The following is a 22,885-nucleotide window of genomic DNA, read 5'->3' on the forward strand; positions in this document are numbered from 1 at the left end:
TGTTGTATCCACTTCTTTATCCTTCCTTTTGTCTTGTAGTCTTTAGTTATTGTTTCTGACCTCACGAGCAAAAGCACGAGGCCGGCCACAAGCTTTGGCTTTCGGATGTGTCTACGCGAGAGTTGCGTAAAGTCGCCGCTGAGAATTAATTGGAACTATCTGAACGAACGCAATGACTTCACGCAAGTCTACGGCCGCTATACAGAGAACTTGCGGTAGCCTCCGACTCGCGTACGGCAAGCTTTTATTTTTTTCTTTTAGCCGCGGATTTCGAACGGCGCGGGTCTAATGCTGGGCGTAAACGGATCCCTGCTGCTCGTGGAAACTCACTGAAGGTGAATATTTCTTGAAAGTGCGAGCTTTCGCTGCGGTCACCGGTCACCCAATACGCTTTTCTCGTAGAGAGTAAGAAGTGCTCGTGTGCATAGCGAGCTTCGAGCTCCGGGCGCGCTTCGCTCGTTGCTCCAGGTTCACCGACAGGAGTTCGGTGAAAAGTCTCGATTCGAATAGAGCACCTTGGTCTGTGGTGACCGTGGTTGGTGAGTCGTACCGACAGATCCAATTGTCGTAAAAGGCACGAGCAACTGTTGCTGCCGTTGTGTCCATGATTGGGATTGCTTCCGGCCATCTTGAATATCGATCAATGATCGTAAGGAGATGAGTGTAGCCGTGGCTATTGGCAAATGGGCCAACTAAGTCCAAGTGTACGTAATCGAATCTCGCGTCTGGCGTGACAAAATGGTTAGGTAGGAATTTGTTATGTTTTGTGACTTTAGATTGCTGACAGTCGAGGCACGATTTGCACCAAACAGCGATATCGCGGCTCATATTGGGCCAAACGTATACTGCTGTTGAATGAGGCGACTCGTGACCTTTACTCCAGGATGCGATTGTGAATGGAAATTTTTGAATTAGGTACAGTGGTGTCTAATACATTTGTACCTTTGTGTCAATTATCGACTGAAGATTACTCAACATCCTTATTTAATAAATTCTTTGGTGAAAATATCCGAAGTGGCTTAGCAATTCCAAAATTTTTAGTTTTGGACTATTACACACATCATTATCTTACAGCAAATGAAGTTTTCAATGAGTACTTACCATACGAAGAATATTTGCTTTTGTGTTACGATTATTTAACTGGGAAAGCTCAAATATTACCGAGAGTTATTATTTATACTCACAACAGATTTTTGATTATCAAAATAAAATATTGGGAATGCATCAACAGGATACAACTTCCATCTGTAAAGAGATTTCATCTTTACTGTGTTATTGTACTAAGTTTACAACAAAATTTAGATGATTTTCAACGCAATTTAAAAAGCATCTTCATTGTCTCCAGTAGTCAATATCAAAGTAAAATTACACATGAGAATTTTGAGCTTATTAAGTTACAAATACAAGAATTAAATGTGGAAACACTTTATAGCAATGAAGAACTAGAAAAAATAGAGAATAAATTCAAACAAATTGTAGACCTTGATAATGTTATCAAAATTAACTGTGATAAGTGTAAATGCATTAAAGACTTTATAGAGAATATTTTTATAGAAGCTAATCAAATAATGATTACACAAAATGATCAATCATGTGAAAATAATGTGTTTTATAATCCACAATTTTGCGAAGAATTGATGAAACTTTGTATGGAATTTGTTCTTTGGTCAAATATTATACAACAAAATAGCATTACAAGTTCATCCTGTGATTTTACTGCACTATTAGATAGTTATAAAGTTGACTTTGATAGATACTTATCACTAAAATTCGAATCAACACCAAGACTAAATGAATATTTATTAAAAAATATTGATTATGAGAATGAAAAGTTAGAATATTTAAGAAAGATTATTCATTCAGAAGCAAGTAGAAAAACAAAAGATAAATATTTTGACTATAGTTACATGCAGTATGAAGAAAATTGGATGGGTCTTAATAATTATCGAGTAAAAGCTAAAGAGGAAAACAATTCAGAAAACTCTTCAAGCAGTGATGATGAAAGTATACTAGACACTAATAATGATAGTGATGGTGTTGATTTTGAAGAAGTAAGTTTGAATATCAATACATTTATAGACTCTGTTTGCCAAGATAATAATGATAATCATATCTCACACACACATGCAGTAATATCTGAAAAGTTGGTTCCCATTGAAAATGAAAATACAAAAGTTGAATCACAATATGTGCATGATAAGCACGATAATAAAATTTTTCAACAAAATGCTGTTACTAAACAAAACAATAACACTAGTAAGAGTAATAAAAAAGTTCAGAAATCAGAATCTGCAATTGCAAAAAATAATTTCAATAGAGGAAAGTTTCTTAGGCCTTGTGAGGATATCTATTTGTTGCAACAAAAACCAACACAATCCTCTATAAAACGTCAAGTTATTAAAAATTCCAATCAATCTACATCTAATAAGATTAATAAACAAAGAAGAATTCTTGCTACTTCAAGTCCTTTTGATAGTCTTTTAAAAATATTAACTTCAGCTTATTGTAATATCCAAAAATTTCAAAATTTTATAACTCAACCAACAAATTATACAATAGAGGAAATCACTGAAGAGTTTTTCAACATTCTTCAAAAATATGTTGAGAATTTCAACTTTAGACAGCTAAGCTCATTGAGAGTGAAATTTGTCGAACAGGCTTTGTGGCTCAGCAAGTCAAAAGTTTTGTTGGAGACAATCTATTGGTGAATTTTATAAAAGAATTATGCCATCAACCATAATTGATAAGTATGAATGTAACCAGTGTAACATCATATCATATCGACATGAAAAATGTATAAATATGTCATCTACAGAAATAATGTCTGAAAATTATATAGAAAATATTATTAAACACCTTCATATACCAGATAAATGTGATAAATGTGGTCATAAGATTTTTATAGCAGATTTTAAAATACAAAATATTTTATGCATTGATATTGAAGACACAGTCAAAAATAGTGGATCATGCTTACTCAAGTTAGGTGAATTAGTATCACACATAAAAATAGAAGAACAATCATTTATTTTGATGGGAATAATTGGTTTTCAAGAACCTTTAGGAGAACAAACAACAAGGCACTATTTTGCTTGTTGTAGAGGCATTCAAGGATTTTGGTTAAAGTATGATAACACAGAAGAATCCAGCAAACCTATCAGAATCAGCGATAAAGCTGCATCACTAAACGGAGCAATATTAATTTACATAGAATTTGATAACAAGGTATAACTAGAGGTTAGTAAAAATTGAATTACTGATGTCCCAATTAATATTAACGTATAGGAAATTTTATAAAATCTTGTATTATTTTTCAGAGATCATCGTCGCAGATAATGTACAATTATATTGCAAGAAACACTGGCAGTCTGTTTTAAAAAATAATTAATGCATGATTATTAATAAATACATTTATTTAATTGTAGTGTAAAAATATTTATTGTACATAATTTTTTCCTCTTCTTTTCGTCAGATTGCATACAAAAAATTCGAGGGTATTTTAATATATGAAGCTATAATTAGTTTTTACGTTAGAATTTTACAAAATTTTCAACTTTTCATTTTGTTAGTTAATTATAACATTCACGATTTAAAAAATTATTGTTAAATACTAAGGTGAACTGTATGAAAAATTATAAAAAAAGTGAATACACACCAAGAGAAGTCAGTGCAGCTAAGAGATTCATTTTAACAAAATTATTTGAACCAAATCACCTACTCAAATCAAAAAGCTGTACATAGGGCTTCAGGTAAACATAAAGAAAATATAACATTATATAAAAATTGATAAGGTAAATAGTTATGGAATGAGTTTTAAAGCATCTGTGCAAAATTTCAGAGCTCTACGTTCAAAAGAAGAGAAATGACTGAAATGTTAATCTTGCTTATTACGATACTTGAGAGTTGTCATTAATTGTAGAGCTCTAAAATTTTGAACAAAAGCTTTACAACTCATTACAAAACTATTAAGCTTATCAGTTTTTATTTAAATTTATCCTCTCTGTACCTTTACCTGGAGACCTGCATACGGCTTTTCACTTTGGAAGTTTGATTTCCTACAAAAGTCTTGTTACAAGGGATGTCTAAATCCTTAATAATTTTTAAATATAATTGAAAAATTTCTAAGGTAACTGGTTAACTAATGGTACCTTTTAGCAGTAAAAAAAAAAGGAAAACATTGAACACGCATTAGTATAAGTCACTGCATTTTAGAGGTTCTCTTTATAATAAATCACCCCCTCAAACTAAAAAGCCGAGCATAGGGCTTCGGATAAACATAAAGAAAGGATACAATTAAATAAAAACTGATCAGGTAAATAGTTTTCTAATAAGTTGTGAAACATCTTTACAAAATTTCAAAGCTGTACGTCAAAAGCAATAGAAATGGCTGGAAAATTCTTGCTTATTTTGACTTATGACTTTCTTCCCATTGACAAAAAATAACAATAAATTTTGAACTAGACAGCTGAAATTTTGTACAGACGTTTTAAAAATTATTTAAAAACTAATTACCATGGCAGTTTTTATTTAACTTTATCCTGTATAGATGATTACCTGTAAACCCACTCGTGCTTTTCACTTTGCGACTCACATTTCTGTGATGGTTTTTTATAGAGAATCTATTAACCTTTGAGACTTGCATTACTGTTATCTAGTATAATTTCAAGTATAGAAAAGCATTGTTACTCAAGCTATACCTTAGTATTTAACAATAATTTTTCCTTTCAAGTATTAGAAATTATTTGCATATTAACAAATTGAAGTATTTTTAAGTTTATATTATTTATAATTGTTCAAAATTATTGTTGCTTTTCCACACTTTAAAATTAAGTAAAATACCTCAATAAAAGTCACTGACAATGATAAATAAAAATTGCTATGGTAGTTACTTTTTTTAAGGATATACAAAACTTGTTGAACATAATGACAATACTATTAAAGTAGTTTTTAATCTAGAGGTCTAAAAACTTGTACAGATGTTATGTTAATCATTAGGAAACTATAGCTATCATGGCAATTTTCGTTTATCTATATTCGGTTCCTATGATCACCTAAACACCTGCTCACGGTTTTTCTCTTTGCAACTGTAATTGCTGAGATGGAGTATCTCTAAGCGTTTACAAGTTCTTTTTTTACTTTCTGCTGTATTTTTAGGACCAGATGGTCATAATTACTTGAGTTGAATTTTCTATTTTCACCTTCTGGACCTAAAAATATGGCAGAACACAGATTTATTTAAGCTAGTCCTGACAGATCCTCTGTGATTAGCTTTTCTAAAGTTTACTCGCAAAATAACATATATCCTGCCAAAGTCTGAGCAGATGAAAATTGAAACAAAATATTCAGTGACATTTTCGAAAGTTATTAAACAAAACATTATGTATTCTAATTAATGAACTTAGAGTTTCAATTTTCATCTGATAATACGCTCTGTATCCTATTTTGATAACACTATTCTAAACTAATCCTACTCCCTCACATTCTAATCCCTAAGTCTATTTCATCCCCCTAAGAACACTTTCGCACTTTCACTTGTAACACAGCGGTCTTCACTCTTGAAACAGATGAAACAGCTATCCAGCTGTCCTGCACTGCATCAGTCGCACTGTTGTTTACACCATCAAAGTTGACGGCCTCGAATCTGAAAAATTAATAATTTTAATATTTTGATCACTTTGTTATATTATATGTATTGTTCTGAAAATGTCCTTCATGATACACTCTTGGCGAAAGGTAATTCAATAAGTATTGAAGACTTCACTCCAGTGAATACGCACAGCAGCACAAATAAGAGTGGATACCGGTGAGACATCAGTGGTGCAGGAACTTATGCAGGAACAGTTTGCTCGTTCGATGAAAAATAAATGAATTAGTATGTTGCACAAGATATTTCAATGAGCCAGGTGACCAGACCTGGCCAAATGTTATTTATGTGATTATTTAGTAATGTGGTGAGATGTTTACGATTTCAGATATTTCAAAAATCAACAAAGAAATTATTATGTAATCTCAATTAATATTTTTTGTAATATAATGATAGTAAGTGACGACAGGTCTGGTCACCCTGATTACAATGTTTTGAAGCACCTAATATTTGTTATAAGTTAGCCATTGAAGGTTCAAAATGTTTTGTACGATAGGACATACCTGTAGTTATAACAGTAGTAGCTACAACGGTAAGCTCTTCTATCCAAGTATGATCTAATGGCACGTAGACTGATTGGTGTTATTGAAGATTACTGTAAAAGTAATAAAGTAATGATAAAAAGTGATAGAACTAGGCATGAAATTCTATTAAAAAATATCTAATATTGATTAGATTTCAAAAAATGAGACATAGAAAATGATAAAAACATTAATAATTAAAATATTTTTGCCATAAGTGACTTTATTTACAATAAAGAATCGACTACTGCAGTATAAAAACCCGTTTGTTATCTAGACTTTATTAAATAAATAAAAGAGATATTATGATGGAGTATATAATTTGTAGGTTATGACCTAGTAATTTACACTTTCACTACTTCTGGACTTATTAAAGTTAGAATAAGATTGAAAGCCAATACTCCCTGAAGAGGCCGTTGCACCAGGAGACCATCGCTGCACTGTACACACTTCTGAATCCGCGATGCACTTGCACAAACCGACTTATTGTTGTTGTCGTATATTATATAGTCACTGCAGTACACGTGCGTAACGATATAGGAACAGCTGATTCGAATCATCGAACGGAATATGGTACACGAACCGCCCGAATTGGTGTAGCATAGTTGACGAAAAAATAATTAATTTATTAATCAGTATCTATAGCGAATAACGCAATAAAGGCAATATTTACAGAATCGGTAATTAATTTACAAACGATTCGCAGTGGTTTCAATGTTCTCAGATCAATATCTTACAAGAAAAACGTATTTTTCTACTTTCTCGCGGCGTAAAAAGTTTTTGATTTTTTATAAATAAACTAATAAACTGACAATTTTTTTACTTGCGATTACAAACTTTTATAACGATTCCGCAATTATCTAATTTTTTTCCGATACGATTTATACAAATTATTCGCGAACTTCGTGCAGCTGAGGAATAGCAGCTTACAGCCAATCAGAAGTAAGCGTTAAACGGACTTGTTCCTTATTGCGGTGGTGGGGAGAGAACTTGAAGGAATGAGTCCGTTTAAAGATTGCTTCTGATTGGCTGTCAGCTGATTTTCCTCGCCTTTTTACGTGTGATAGCCCTTATGCTCATATCATCATATGGCTGTGTCTACATTGGCGCTCTGCGCGCACCGAACGCCTCTGTAAAGTACTAGAACCAAGTGGACAACCTCTAAATGCTTTTGAAAATTAAAATTTTTTGAAAATAGTATATTGAATATTTATGATGAAAATAGGTGAAAATAGATGAAAATATGAAATTCAAGTTTAAATTACAAAAAAATTGTCGAATAAGCTCCATATGCTTGTCGAATATTTTCTCTCAAATGTGGTTTAGTCCACTACCTTCGGAAAACTGTTGCTTTTCTTCGTCTAATTATTAAAGACATACAATAAAGTAGATACCAGCCTACTTCAAAATAAAAAAGAAGATCTGGACGCATTGCTTACACTTTTTGATCAAAAGACTGTATTTTTTTTATTTAACTCATAAAGCTCAACTATTTACTTACTACCCAGCAAAAAATTTAACAAGAGGTTATATTTTCCAAACTGCAATAGCGAAAATAGCAGACGATAAGTATGATGCAGTAGTGTTTAGAAGCTACTTAGTGTAAGAATTAAGAGGTTGGCCGCTTGGTCCTAGTACTTTACAGAGACACTCGGTGCGCGCAGAGCGCCAAGCGCGAGCCAAGAGCGCCAATGTAGACACAGCCTATGGAAAAAGTTTCCTTTCCTCACGAGAGAATTACCAGTAGCTGCACCGATAAATAAGAATATGTTAAACTAAAACTAAAAAACAAGAATCCTAAGAACCAAATCTAGTTACACAAGATTTGAATATCATACGTAAATATTAATATATGCCATAAACTTAAATCTACCTACTCCATGCACAGCGAGATGCAAATGAAAAAATAATACTAAACTAAAATCTCCTTAAACCATTCACACCAGGCACGGCAAGTTGCTAACATAAAACGAAAATATTAAATCCTAAGTACATAAGCCTAAGCAAAAATCAAATTAAATTTTTAAAAATGTCTGCACGTTGAAGAAAGGCGAGCGAGCGCAAGAGTGAGATTAAAAACTAAAATCCTTAAACCCACCTATCCCATTCAGTAAGAGTTTGAGTCGTAAAATATTATTTCAAATACGTCGGCATATTAAAAAGAGGCGAGCGAGCGTGAAAGTAGCATCAAAAACCAAAATTCCTAAACCTACCAACCTCACACAGCTAGAGTTTTGGTTTTATCTTAGTTAATATTATCGTCTCTCTCTGGCTCGCCTCCCTTCGATAAGCGGACGTTTCTAAAAAAATATTTTCTTAGTCAATCTCTTTTTCCTTTAACCTACCCCACGCTCCCCGAGCTCAATCATTTATTTGTAAAAACTCCTCGCGACAAATCGGAGGAAGGCGAGCAATTGCGAGAATTATATGAAAAACATAAACTCTCAAACCCATCTAACCCATGCACTGCGAGTTTACGTACTCGACACAACTGTTCTGACAATCCGAGTTGCATCCACATCAGAACAGTATACAATGATGTCATCTGCGAATGAAATAGTTTTGACATTATGGGTAATCTTATAGATGAGAGCGCAAATATAGACGTTGAACAGTAAGGGACTAAGGATGGAACCCTGTGGGAGGCCCTTATTAGTTGAGCCTTGGTTAAATTTGGATCCATTGAAGAATCCGAATAATATTCTATCATTTATACTATTTCTGATGAACCTCAGGACCCTCGGGGGAATTCCCATTTCAGACAGGATCTTCAGTAATTTCTCCAAGTTGACCAGATCATATGCACCCTCAAGGTCAAGGCTTAAAACACCCAATTTAAGACCTCTTAGTCCAGCCAGTCAAATATCAGTATCTAAAATACTTAAGCAATCCTGGCAAGATCTATTCCTACGAAAGCAATAAAATGAGTTGGGGAGAATATCTTTGTTTTCAGTGAACCACTGCAAGCGGTCATTGATTATTCTTTCCATAATTTTAAGGAAGCAATTAGATAGTGCTATAGGCCTGAAGCTCTTATTATTTCCTTTAGGAATGAAGCATACATTGAAAATCTTCCAACTTTCAGGGAACTTTCCTGAATCTAGAATTATGTTATATAGTTTAGTTATGAAAAGGGTAGTTATCTCGGGAAGATTTTTAATTAAGGCATATGAGATGGCATCCGAACCCGGGGCAGATCTACTTTTAGCCTTTTCGATTGATGAAATTACTTCTGCATCGGAGATTGGTGCGTTGAGGACACTATCTGTGCAGAAAGTATAATTTTCTAAGATCTCGGTATTATGGTAGTGGTAAGATGAAGAAACTTTATCAAAAGTAGCTTTAAGAGCTGGGTCTTTATCAACGGAAAAAGAGAATCCCTAGAAGTAGGAAGATCGTTATAGAATCTATTCTTATATCTTTCAATAAATTGAAAATTTTTAATCAGGGAGTTGGAAGGATTTAACGTACCTAGAATGATTTAAACTTTGAAAATTTGATTTTTGATAGACCTCTAGAGGCATTTTTACAGGTTTTTAAATAATTAGCTAGGTTTTGACTATTGGGAGTGTTTCTAAAATTCCTGAGAGCGTCTCTTCTCTCATCTACCAAGGATGAACAATCCTCATTCCACCAAATACAACTTCTGGGTCGTTTCTTAGGTTTTTTTGGCGATGTCACAAACCTTTCCACCTGATAATGATACTACTTCATATATGGAATTTATGAGTGCAGCATACATTTCAAGGCAGTTGTCTGCATTTAATCTGTCGATATTTGGAGTATGAGTAATCATATTATCCGTAAACTGTTCCCAATTTATCTTAGACAGCCTGATCTTAGATAGATCGTGGGTAAGAAAGATATCCTCTAAGCGGATGGAGTGAAGAAGAGGAAAATGGTCGTTTCCCATTGAATCTTCTAGTATCTCCCAGTTGATTTTACTATGTAGGTCAATTGAAACTAGTGATACGTCTGGGCAACTTTTCTTGGAGAAAATCCTGGTAGCTGATTCATCATTGAGGATTCGAAAGTGTGGTGAGAATTCCAAAAAGTCACTTAAGGTGTTACCCAGTGCATTCTCAAGTTCGCTACCCCAAGCTTTGCAGCAAGATGAACAATTCTCTAACCAATTTGTAAGAATACGTGCATTGATATTATTGTTTGGTGGATTATATATAAAGTTAAAAAAGTAATTTTTAGATTCTACTTTGATAGCTAGATACTCAACAAAGTTGGGAGTGGAGGGTATGGTAATCTTTTTGTATTGGATATTCTCTCTGATATAAAGGGAGAGACCCCCTCTCCTGAAGGTCCTGCGTCCATTGGTTCGAACCTCTTTAATGAGGTTGAAGCCTTTTGCCGGATAGTGGTAGTACTGGTCATTGAGAAAAGTTTCAGAAAGAAATAGTATGTAACACGAGTTAAGAATTTGTGATATATCTGCCCACTTTCCCTTGAGCCCCCTAACGTTCCATGAAATCACCTTAAGTTTATTCATGTTAGATTGAGTATAGCAGATTCATCCAAATTTAAGTCGCTGACTGTAACCTCTGAACCCAGCTCCTGAAGAGCCTTCAGTACTTCAAACTTTCTTTCTTTGGTTTGTTTAGTTTCATTTGAGTTAATTTTTGTAGATACAGGTTTGGGTGGAGAAGTTTTGGGTGATGGTTTTGGTGCTTTCTGAGAGGGGGTGCTTGAAGGATTCACTCTTTTTTGCTTTGATGGGGAGCTGGGGTAAGGTTCATCAAGCCTAAATCGTGCAAATAGTGGAGGGAAGAGGCTTGAATCCTGCGACGGCTGCGACTCATTTCTCCTTGGGGAGGCCAAAGAACCAGGACTGTCAGATTTATAAGAGGGAACATTTTATATTTCTTTGAGAGTTGATTTCTGATGTGAGTTGGAAGATGGATTATTTTTAAGTTTATTTGCAAAAGAGGAGAGTTCAGGAAACATGCTCCCTCCATCTTCATCATCACCTTTAGCTTGGTAAACATTCCCTTTATCTTTTTTTTTTTAAAGGAGTTGATGACATCCTTTGAGAGGGAAGAATTTGAGATGGATCTGTAAAGGATCCATCTTTCAGAGATGACTGGACTCTGGGAGCAGGTGTCCCATCACCCTCCTGCACACCCCGTTTGGGTTCAGCCTCAGTACTGTTCAAAAATGCAATATTATTCATGCCCGAGTCTTCAGAATACTGTAATTCAAACAGCTCTCTCTTATCCAAGAAAGGAGAGTTTGCGTCAAGGAATATTTTAGCCTCTGTGTGCTCTAAAGAAGATTTAATTCTGTCTGAAAATTTCTGTTGAACCAAAACTGTTGCTTTCTGCTTACTAATCTTCTGAACAGTCATCATGGAATTCACCTCTCTATGAAACTCAAACCATATGTACGATCTATCTGAGGCTTTATGAGGGCCCTGGCAATTTGGACATTTAGTCTGATTTGGGCATGAATCTGAATTTGAATGGTCATCCTCACCACAGTTTACACATCTAGGGGTGTTTTTACAGGCACCTGAACCATGTCCGAAACGTTGACAATTGCAGCATCTCAGTGCAGAAGGTACACAATAGAAGAATGCCGAACATAGCTATGTATTTAGGGAGCTGTCCCTTAGCGAAGATCTTTACTTTGTCTGAAGGAGATAGAGTCGGGTTTCCATCCTTAGTTCTGATTACATTAAAGGGGCACACCACCTTTGAAATTAAAATCAAAATTTTTCATTAAAAATGTATAAATACTTATATAAATGAACCAAATTTTTATTACTATTCTTAGACATAATTACCTTTATTTTGATGGTTTTAGACCTTCTATATACCTCTATAATACCTACGTATAGTAGGGAGTCCATAATTCACTTACCGTAAGATTCCAAAGGAACGAATGGCCCAAATGAGCTCAAACTCTAGGATATTATTTAAAAGTACATTAGTTATGGTATGAATGAGGGGATTTGGTTTAAATTTCATAGAAAAAAAGTTACATGATAGTTATGTTAAAATTAATCAAAAATTGATTAAAAAATCAGTAATATGCTTATAAAACTTTTTCTATGAAATTTAAACCAAATCCCCTCATTCATACCATAACTAATGTACTTTTAAATAATATCCTAGAGTTTGAGCTCATTTGGGCCATTCGTTCCTTTGGAATCTTACGGTAAGTGAATTATGGACTCCCTACTATACGTAGGTATTATAGAGGTATATATGTAGAAGGTCTAAAACCATCAAAATAAAGGTAATTATGTCTAAGAATAGTAATAAAAATTTGGTTCATTTATATAAGTATTTATAAATTTTTAATGAAAAATTTTTATTTTAATTGCAAAGGTGGTGTGCCTCCTTAAGTGAGAGTGTCTGCGTTTCAAACACTATCTTGTTTCCATATACAATTAATAAAAGAAGATGCCGCGTACGCGAAATTGGAGGCAGAAATGTTAAATTATTATAGTACACAGTCGTTGTTATATTTTTGTGAAGAAAGTTTTACAATTTCAATGGAAAAATCTGATTCACCAGTGTTACACAAGGAAAAACTCCACGAGTTAAAGCTATGAAAAAGAAGAAGAAGAAGAATGAGGAATCCAAATTTATTTTTTCGATGATATAGTGATAGAATTTTTTTTCATTTTAGGGAAACACGATAATTGCAGTGAAAATAATGGGAAGATGGTTACGAGGAGTAACAGAAGAAGGATGCCCGCAACGATGCCGTCTAATAGATAATGGTACATGTGTGACTCTGATTGAGTCAAACGAGGAAAGTGGCATTTATCTGTTAGAAGCCCGATTTCTTGCCTTACCTCCACGATCAATTTTAGCTGGACTTGCTTTCGTCATGTCCATATCGACAAATGGTCTCCACTTGTTCCGTCGAGACCCGAGGTGTAAGTTCCGCCGTGAAAACGGTGTCGAGCGAACTCAGCGAGGTCGACGTAGAGCATGTGGCTCCATCTCCCGTGCTCGAGTTGAACAAGCGGAGTCGCGACTTGCCGCGCTCGCCGGCAGCGCCGAGTCAGTTGACGATAAGACGCCAAGCTTGACAGCTCGTGCAGTCAAGTTAGCGAATGATCGAACGACACTTTGGCTCTTGCGAACCCGTCCGTACGTCCATCGAGTGCTTCTGGTGCTGGTGCTTGTGCTACTCTCTCTCTATCTCCCTCTCTCTCTCATTCTCTCTAAATCTCTCTAATCTCGCTCCTTGTCTCTTTCGCTGCATGCTACTCGCGTTCGGCTCGCGCCCGGTTCCGCGAATCGTATCTCGCGCGCGTCGAAACGTGCAAGTCGGTAGAACTGCGCTACCGACTTGAGTCAGTGGAACTGCGCCACGGACACGAAGCGAAGATTCTCTCTGAGAATCGCACGAACACGACACACACACGAACACGACACACGTTCTTCTTTTTCTTCGCAGCTTGTAAGAACTTCGAGAGGGGTTTTATGCCTCACGGCTTTCCCCTCTCAATTTGAGCGTGATTAAATATTCTCGATTTTCGCTCAATCGACTTCTTTATTTCTCCCACACCTCACTCCTTGCGAACTCGAACACACACACAAAAAAAGCGGGAATATTCGCCTCAGAAAATTCCGCGCGCGACAATTCATGGTGCCTCCTGTGAGGTGTGGATCGACAGTTCGGCCAGTCAGCTAAGGACAAAGGGTTCATCAAGGTTCCCCAGGTCATCGCATAGACGTCTTCCCCTGGGGTCACCTCTCCAGCTGCCGCTTCAAGGTCAACGCATTGTCAACGCAACAAAAAAAGATAAGTAGCGTTTATCTTTTTCAAAGTGACTCTACGCGTGTGTGAATTTCGAACACAGCGCGGCGTTTGTTTGACTTCGCGCGTAAACACGAGGTCGCGCGTTGCGGCGAGCGGCAAACCGTTGTTGTGCCGGACGAGCGAATTCCGAGAATCTGAGCGCGTCGAGACACGTGCTCGCGCTTCAGTCCGTATAAGGGATTTCGGTATTTATTATTTAGCGTGCGTATTCACTGACTACTAGGCAACATGGACGCTTTAGTGGTACAGTGGAACAACTAGACCGAGCAACTTAGGGATTTATTGACAGACCTGTCGATAGTTATTAAGTCGAAATCTGCTGTTCTTCACGAGTGTAAAGCGCGCATGGAGGAAATCGTCATGCACTACAAGACTCTCGGTAACTTATTCTATAAATTAGATGCAGTCCACAAGGAAGCCGAGAGGGAGAAGTTCAATGACTTGAAGAATTTCTACTTCAAGGTAACCGCGTACATCCGATCCGCCGAGGATAAGCAGAGCAAGACTCTCGGTAGCGATACTACCGTTCCGTTAGGGCATTCGACTCTTCTAGACATCTCTCGATTTTCTGGGTTGCCGACTATTGACTTGCCGAAGTTTGATGGTCGACTAGAAAAATGGAACGCGTTCAAAACGACTTTCAGGAACGAGATGGTGCGATTGAATATCGACAACATCACAGCGTTCCACTATCTAAAAAAGTCGTTAGTCGGAGCAGCCGCTAATTCGCTCCACATCTTGGATCCAAGCGATGGCAGCTACGATGAAGCCTGGCGACTTTTGGGCACGCAGTACGAGCACGTTCGGCTCATTGCTGCTTCTCACATTGACGCAATTTTATATTATCCTGTCATCACGGAGGTCTCCCATCGATCGCTAAAGGACATGGAAACTTCGGTCCGGCAGCATCTGGCAGACTTAAAATCTCTCAAGGTCGTTCCTTCCGATTACTTCGTGATCCGCACTCTCGAACGAGCATTGCCCACAAACATCAAGGACAAATGGATCAAAAGGATGTCCATCGATGCAATTCCCGATCTCGAGTCGTTTTTCAGATTTTTGCAGGAAACTAGCAATTATCTATATGCCCAGGAAGGGGAATCCAAGGACGCCAAGGCTTCAGCCAAGCGGACGGTGGCGCAGAGCGAGAAAGGGACCAAGTTCCGGCGAGGTAACGGGCAAGCTCGAGCGCTTGTAACGAGCTCGTCCATTTCCTGCTACTATTGTAGCGGCGAGCATACGATCTATCGGTGTTCGTCGTTTGCTGCGTTGTCCGTCCAGCAACGATGGGATGCTGTGAGGACGAAAAAACTATGTAGGAAGTGCTTGCGAACGCACGAAGGCAAATGCGAATCCCGCAATTGCAAAAAATGCGACAAGGATCACAATACGCTCTTGCACGAGGAACGAAAGACAGATTCCTCAGGCAAGAAGCCGTGACTAGGCGTAGGAGTCCTTAGCACCGTGTCCAGGGCTCTCCAGTCTCAGCTCATGATGAGTGCTGTTGTTTTGATTAGAGATGCCGATGGGGCGTACATAGAGGCTCGCGCGCTCCTGGACACGTGTGCAAATGCGAACTTTATGACCGCGGATTTAGCTAAACGATTGCGTCTCCCTACTAGGCCTTGCTCGATTCCGATCGGAGCAATTAACGACTTGCGAACTACCACGAAACATTGCGTCGATGCCCAATTTAAAGCGTTGCATTCGGACTTTAATAAGCGTTTAACTTTCCTCACCGTTCCCAACATAACTAGCGTCACTCCGGAGGAACCGTTTCCTCGCGATTCGATCAGGCTACCCAAGAACATCAGGTTAGCGGACTCTCAATTCCATCTCCCTCGACAAGTCGACATTTTAATTGGTTCTGGAGCAACGTTGTCCATGCTTTCTATAGGTCAAGTCAACTTGTCTAGGGAAGGAAGCGAGTTATATCTTCAGAAGACTCAGCTAGGATGGGTGATCGTTGGTGGTATTGACACCGACAAGATTTCAACGGTGTCGTGTCATCTTTCTCAGTTAGAAAAGCAGCTGGTTCAATTTTGGTCTCTGGAAAAATGCTCCAGTCCGGTTGAGCAGGCTGACGACAGGTTAGAATGCGAGAAATGGTATGTCGACACTACGGTTCGACTGTCTGACGGACGGTACATGGTGAGATTGCCGTTTCGGAAAAAGGACCCGGTACTAGGGGACTCGAGGGCGCAAGCTCTCAAGCGGTTCCGGGGATTGGAACGGCGATGCAGCCGTTCGTCCGGCATGATGGAAGAATTCAGTCGTGTCTTTCAGGAATATCTCGATTTGGGTCATATGTCTTTGGTGGTCGACGAGAATGACTCGGAATATTATCTTCCATTCTTGATTGTCGTTAAGAATTTGAGCCTTACTACCAAGTTTCGAGTCGTTTTCGACGCATCCGCTAAGTCGTCGTTAGGTGTGTCTTTAAACGATCTGTTGCACGTTGGACCTACGATTCAGGACAAACTTTACGTTCATCTAGTAAGGTTTCGATCGCATAGGTACGTTCTCACTGCTGACATTGAAAAGATGTATCGGCAGATACTTATCCATCCCGAGGATCGCCGATACCAACGCATTTTCTGGTATCGCGACGGGAAACTACAGGTGTACGAGTTGAACACAGTTACGTTTGGCGTATCTTCTGCTCCATATTTAGCGATTCGAACTATTCATAGGCTCGCGGACGACGAAAGCGCGCAATATCCCCGAGCGGCCGAGATTCTCAAGAGGGATATGTATGTAGATGATCTGCTGACAGGCTCAGATTCTTTAGATGAGATTATGAAGGCGCGTGATGAGATAATCACCGTCTTAAAGCATGGTGGATTTAACATCCGGCAATGGGCCTCTAACCATAACCATGCATTAGATAATTTAGATGAGAAGGTTCTGAGCTTGGCACCAGATGGCGAGGACGCGGTTTTAAAAACATTAGGCGTTTCCTGGGCCTCTAAACGCGACGAATTGGCTATCGTAGTCAAGCCCGTAGAAATCCCGCCTAACGTAACTAAACGCGTAATCTTGTCGGAGATTGCGAAGATTTTCGACCCAGTAGGTTTAGTAGGACCGGTAGGTTTGCACGCGAAGTGGATCATGCAGGAGTGTTGGAAGGAGAAAGTTTCTTGGGACGAATCAGTTCCACAGAGTTTGTTTACGCTTTGGATGGACTTCGCGAGTCAGTTGTCGTCTCTCTCCAGCGTTTCTGCACCACGCCATGTAGTTTGCGTTAATCCCTCGCGCATAGAAATTCACGGTTTCAGCGATGCGAGCAAAAAGGGCTACGGCGCTTGCCTGTACGCTAGGTCCACCGATAAAGACGAAAAGATCACTGTACGATTGATCTGCTCCAAATCTAGAGTCGCCCCTTTGAAAGAGCAGACTATTCCCCGTTTAGAATTATGCGGAGCCGTGATCCTTGTAAGACTTCTTTTAGAAACTCTTCCAGCTTTAGAATTTTCCATTGACCGGATCGTTTTATGGTCCGATTCCACTATAGTCTTACATTGGTTACGGAAATCCCCGCAAGATTTGAAGCTATTCGAAGCTAACAGAGTACGCGAAATTCAAGAATTAGGAGAGCGCGCCAGTTGGCGATACGTCCCTACCCAACACAACCCAGCTGACGCTTTATCCCGCGGGCAACTCCCGAAAGAATTCCTGCGAAACGAAACGTGGTTTACCGGGCCTACCTGGCTACGGCAAACGGAGGCTTCATGGCCCGCAAACATCGTCGAATCGTCTCCGGATATACCCGGATTGAAAAAAGGAGTCTGTCTCTTCGTCGACAGTGCTAAGGATCGCATGTTCCTATCGCGTTTTTCTAAGCACCGCATGATGCTTAATGTCGTTGCAATATGCTTACGATGGCTTCCTTCGGGCCGACAGTACCGAGGAGAACCCATCACGGTCGCGGAGAAACGCGATGCTGAAACCCGCGTGTTTCGAAGCATTCAGCAGGACGCGTTTTCCGATTCAATTGCATGCTTGACGAAGGGTATTCAGGTGAAGGGGTCGCATATTGCGGCACTTAACCCGTGTTTGGACGCGAATGGAGTTGTACGTGTGGGAGGACGTCTGAAGAATGCAGATATCCCTATAGCTAGTAAGCACCCCATACTATTGCCTTCAAGGAATCATGTCACGGACTTGATCATCCGTCAAGCTCACGAGTCGAACTACCACTCCGGTGTTCAAAGCACTCTTTTCTATTTGCGACAACGTTTTTGGTTGATTGACGCAAAAAATCAGGTTCGTCATGTCATCCGCGAGTGTGTCACGTGTATTAGGCACAAGCCCCCTCCAATTCACTGCAAGATGGCAGATCTCCCGACCGCTAGGGTCACCGAATCTCACGTTTTTTCTCACGTAGGCGTAGATTTCTTTGGTCCCCTTTCCATTAAAGAGAAAAAGCGATATAATCGTACAGCCCTCAAGGCGTATGGGTGCGTTTTCGTATGCATGGCCACAAAAGCGGTGACCATAGAGATAACCAGCGATTTGACCACCGAAGGTTTCCTAGGCGCGTTCGCTAGATTCGTAGGACGTAGAGGTATTCCCCAGCATGTATACTCCGACAACGGGACCAATTTCGTTGGGGCCAACAACCAGCTTAGAGAACTTTTCGCACTCCTCAATTCAGAAGAGTTCAAATCTAAGGTGAATGCCAAAGCTCTTTCGTTAGATATTCAATGGCATTTTAACCCGCCCTTATCTCCGCATTTTGGTGGTCTATGGGAGGCCGCGGTAAAATCATTTAAGCATCATCTCAAACGCGTAGTGGGTGGGCAACTTCTCACATTCGAAGAGCTCTATACTCTCGTGATAGAGATAGAAGCAATTTTAAATTCTCGACCCCTCTGGTCAATCTCTGCCGACCCCAATGACCCAATAGCGTTAACCCCAGCTCATATTCTGATAGGTAGGCCTATTACAGTTCTGCCAAGCGCTGATTTAACATCTATTCCAGATAATCGACTGTCCATTTGGAAGTTCATCACCAAAGCCCGACAGGACTTCTGGAAGCGGTGGCATTTGGAATATCTCCACGAGCTCCAGCAGCGTCAAAAATGGCATGACTCTACTGGAGAACTACGGAAAGGAATGGTCGTCATCCTCATCGATAAAAATCAGCCTTGTACGCAGTGGCAGCTGGCAGTCGTTCAAGAGGTGCACCCGGGAACCGACGGACTCGCTCGAGTCGCCACCGTTCGAGCTTCACGAGGGACTCTGAAGCGGAACATCACTCAGCTGTGCCCTCTTCCCACGTCTTCAACGGAAGAAGCTGAATGAATTATATATATTTATACTCACATACATACACACTCAATCACATGTACAACCGTCGAATGTACACCCTCTCGAACGATGATTTCGTTTGCTCGTGTTACTCGCAACGGGGGGAGAATGTTCCGTCGAGACCCGAGGTGTAAGTTCCGCCGTGAAAACGGTGTCGAGCGAACTCAGCGAGGTCGACGTAGAGCATGTGGCTCCATCTCCCGTGCTCGAGTTGAACAAGCGGAGTCGCGACTTGCCGCGCTCGCCGGCAGCGCCGCCGGCCTCGTGTCGCGCGCGGCCGGACGAGCGCCGAGTCAGTTGACGATAAGACGCCAAGCTTGACAGCTCGTGCAGTCAAGTTAGCGAATGATCGAACGACACTGGCTCTTGCGAACCCGTCCGTACGTCCATCGAGTGCTTCTGGTGCTGGTGCTTGTGCTACTCTCTCTCTATCTCCCTCTCTCTCTCATTCTCTCTAAATCTCTCTAATCTCGCTCCTTGTCTCTTTCGCTGCATGCTACTCGCGTTCGGCTCCGCCCGGTTCCGCGAATCGTATCTCGCGCGCGTCGAAACGTGCAAGTCGGTAGAACTGCGCTACCGACTTGAGTCAGTGGAACTGCGCCACGGACACGAAGCGAAGATTCTCTCTGAGAATCGCACGAACACGACACACACACGAACACGACACACGTTCTTCTTTTTCTTCGCAGCTTGTAAGAACTTCGAGAGGGGTTTTATGCCTCACGGCTTTCCCCTCTCAATTTGAGCGTGATTAAATATTCTCGATTTTCGCTCAATCGACTTCTTTATTTCTCCCACACCTCACTCCTTGCGAACTCGAACACACACACAAAAAAAGCGGGAATATTCGCCTCAGAAAATTCCGCGCGCGACAATTCACCACTGGTCACCTCGTTCTGCTGAAATATTTCTTATGGTCGCCGTAAACCGCATTTTAAGATGCGTTTTTGCACAAAAAGGATTATTTGACAATTCAGCTTACGTATTTCTAAGCAGTGTGGGCAAGGAACGTGGAGGTATGGTTCGTGTGAATCCAATGCTTGTCGCATTTGACACAGCCATGAATGATCTCACCGGAATGCATCATCCAATCTGGCCATCAGATAATTTGCGTTAATAATATATAAATTTCATATAAAAATAATAATAATAAAAGTAAACGAAACATCTATCAAACTTATTTTTCTCTTTCTGTCTTTTAACCTTTTTCTTGACAAGAATATTAATAAAATTTAAGACGGAGGAGGAGGAGGAAATAAATAAACATACGTATTTCACGTAAAAATAATTTGAAATACAACTACAATTTTTTCTTTTACAAAAAATTTATTAAATCAGTTGATTGTTACAAAAATATACGTAATACATGAGAAATTCTTAAATCTAGAATAAATGCGGTTATATAATTCACTCATAAATTTTTAATACGTAGTAATGTAAATTAACAAAAGTCAGATTTTTTTCTTTTCTTACAAGATTCGGATTTACAAGATTGAATGCAATAAGAACATGAGTTTGATACACATTTAAATTTTTTCTTTTTTATACTTTTCATAATTTGTTGGAAAATTAACATGCATAATTTGTAGTTACTCCCTGTGTCGCCACAAAAGAGTTTAGAAAAATCCATAGCACAATTATAGGGACACATAAAATACAAAAAATCCACACAATAATTGCCGCACACATCGGAATCGAAACTCTGCAACCGACTTGTAGACCACGTGAATAGTGTACAATTTCATCACAATCCGTCAAGGTGATACGACACGGTTGGTTGTATACCGTAGGAGTCGAAATAAACGCCATAACCGTTTTTGTCAACAAAAATTGCTATCCAGTGAGCACCAGGTAGATGATGTTATTGAGGATAAGCAATAATAGCGACCGGTCTCGTCCACACCCTGGGTAACCGGTCTGCTGGGAAGACTCCGACGGTCTGTGCTGATATGCCCCTCAGTGCCTGCTGAATCTGTAGTGAGTTCATCGTAAGGTTTCGAGTAGTAGGGCTCTTCTTCTACTTCTCTCCCTCTCTTTTTTTCTATTAGCCCCACGACCACTGCCACCAGTACCACTTTTTAGTCTTTTTACAGCTTTTGTTTTTTCTTGCTAGTTCGCCTTTTCTTCTTCTTATTAGCGGTCTTGCGTGCACGACTGACGTACTGCAACTGTGACGCTCGTTTGAGCACCACCCCTTTATAGCCGGAGCCTTCCATAAGTTCGCTTATTTTCTCATTAGCCGTACGTTTTAGTTTCAGTCCAGACACGGCTAGGCGATTGTTGAGGGAATCCTTAAATGACATTATTTTCTGTCACATCGTCGAGGACATTTATACCTGCTCTCAAGGCATCTCGGCCGACAGCTCGGGCTCCTTTCGCCAAAAGCGGTAATGCTCGTCGAAATAGTCCACCCAGGAAGGAACCAATACCATGACCGCGCTGCCCCCGCGAGCCTACATACACACTCGCAATACCTCGCCCCCCACCACCACTCTGTGCACTATAATATGTGTCGTAGTAATTCATTTTTAAAATTCTCTTCTAAAATGAAGTGCAACGGTCAACGTTCTAAACTCGAATGGTATTGAACTCCCAAATTGATCTCTATATTAATATCTATAATTTGGAAACAACTGTTCAAAAGTGGTATATAATTAACAGGTGAATATCGTTTAACAATAGTACTACCGTATTTATAATCCCTTGCTTCAACATTCACAATACTTAACAGAGGCGCATGTGCGTCTCCTACACTACAGGGTTCACAAATGTTTGAATAAATAAAAAGTTGGTCGGGTAAAGCGTGAGCGAGAGTAGCAGGTTGGCCAGCTACATAATCTCTAGAAGGTTGCGACGGTGCCTTTTGCACGTCGCGTGAAGGAAAGTTAGCCAAACGACGAGAACCACTGGCGACAGCTAAGTTGCCAGTGCTCTTCTAAATTTTGTGATATTTTTCTCGAGGCACATCGCGAGTGTGCGTAGTGCACGTGAAAATGGAACATCACCGGAGCGGAGGAAGGACGGCACCGAGGAAGAGAGAAGAGAAACTGAGAAAGGTGTAGAGAGTGGCATTGCTGCGCTAGTGCGGAGATAGGGATAGTGAGAGTGCGAGTGAGAGAGCGTGAGAGGAGAGCGCGTGCGCCAATCGCCGAGCCGAGCCGAGCTTCGCGCCGTCTGGGCAACGAGGAGCGGGGAAAATGAGCGGTGAAAGGCTGATACGCGTCGGTTTTCGGCCGATGGGACCGCGCGCGAGGGGAACCGAGGGGTGGGAGAAGCGGGAGCGAGCGGTGAAGAGCGTGGTTTTCTCCCGTTTGCCCACTTTTTGTATGACGCCCGAGCGGAACACACGCGCCGGAGAATTTGAGTTAGTGTCTTTGTGTTATTTATTGTGGGGGTGTAGAGTTCGAGGGTTATCGCGGGGACGGCTAGAAGAAGACGAAGCGAGCAGCCAGATCGAGAGGACGACCTGGACTTCCGAGGCCACTTCAACCGAGGGAACGAGAGAGGAAGCTGCGCCAAGGTCATACCCAAGAAGTTGCCATTCCGAGTCGAGCTGCCAGAGTCAGTCTAGGCGTCGAGGCGAGAACTAAGTATGTACTCAGAGACGAGTTGGGAG

The 22,885-nt window shown here is 40.0% G+C and overlaps 2 protein-coding genes and 1 long non-coding RNA gene across 3 annotated transcripts; 2 read left to right on the forward strand and 1 right to left on the reverse strand.

Annotated features, from left to right (window-relative positions):
- Window positions 1-185: 185 nt before the first annotated feature.
- On the forward strand, window positions 186-4,157 carry LOC116416023. Its single transcript, XM_031922323.2, has 2 exons — window positions 186-3,237; window positions 3,318-4,157. The coding sequence occupies exon 1, from the start codon at window positions 897-899 to the stop codon at window positions 2,706-2,708; it is 1,812 nt and encodes a 603-aa protein (XP_031778183.1). The 5' UTR covers window positions 186-896; the 3' UTR covers window positions 2,709-3,237; window positions 3,318-4,157.
- A 497-nt stretch (window positions 4,158-4,654) lies between these two features.
- On the reverse strand, window positions 4,655-7,072 carry LOC116416026. Its single transcript, XR_004226534.1, has 2 exons — window positions 6,502-7,072; window positions 4,655-6,239 (listed from the first exon to the last, which is right to left on the reverse strand). It is a non-coding gene; the product is annotated as an uncharacterized LOC116416026 (long non-coding RNA).
- An 8,378-nt stretch (window positions 7,073-15,450) lies between these two features.
- LOC116415995 lies at window positions 15,451-19,263 on the forward strand. The gene has a single exon (XM_031922097.1). It carries the CDS (start codon window positions 15,451-15,453, stop codon window positions 19,261-19,263), a length of 3,813 nt encoding a protein of 1,270 aa, XP_031777957.1.
- Window positions 19,264-22,885: the final 3,622 nt, after the last annotated feature.

This window comes from Nasonia vitripennis, chromosome 1, assembly GCF_009193385.2.
Source record: "Nasonia vitripennis strain AsymCx chromosome 1, Nvit_psr_1.1, whole genome shotgun sequence".
Classification (NCBI taxonomy): domain Eukaryota; kingdom Metazoa; phylum Arthropoda; class Insecta; order Hymenoptera; family Pteromalidae; genus Nasonia; species Nasonia vitripennis.

Coding starts and splice junctions, on each gene's coding strand:
- LOC116415995 (XM_031922097.1), top strand. CDS start 15,451: ATGAGTGCTGTTGTTTTGATTAGAGATGCCGATGGGGCGTACATAGAG.
- LOC116416023 (XM_031922323.2), top strand. CDS start 897: ATGGAAATTTTTGAATTAGGTACAGTGGTGTCTAATACATTTGTACCT.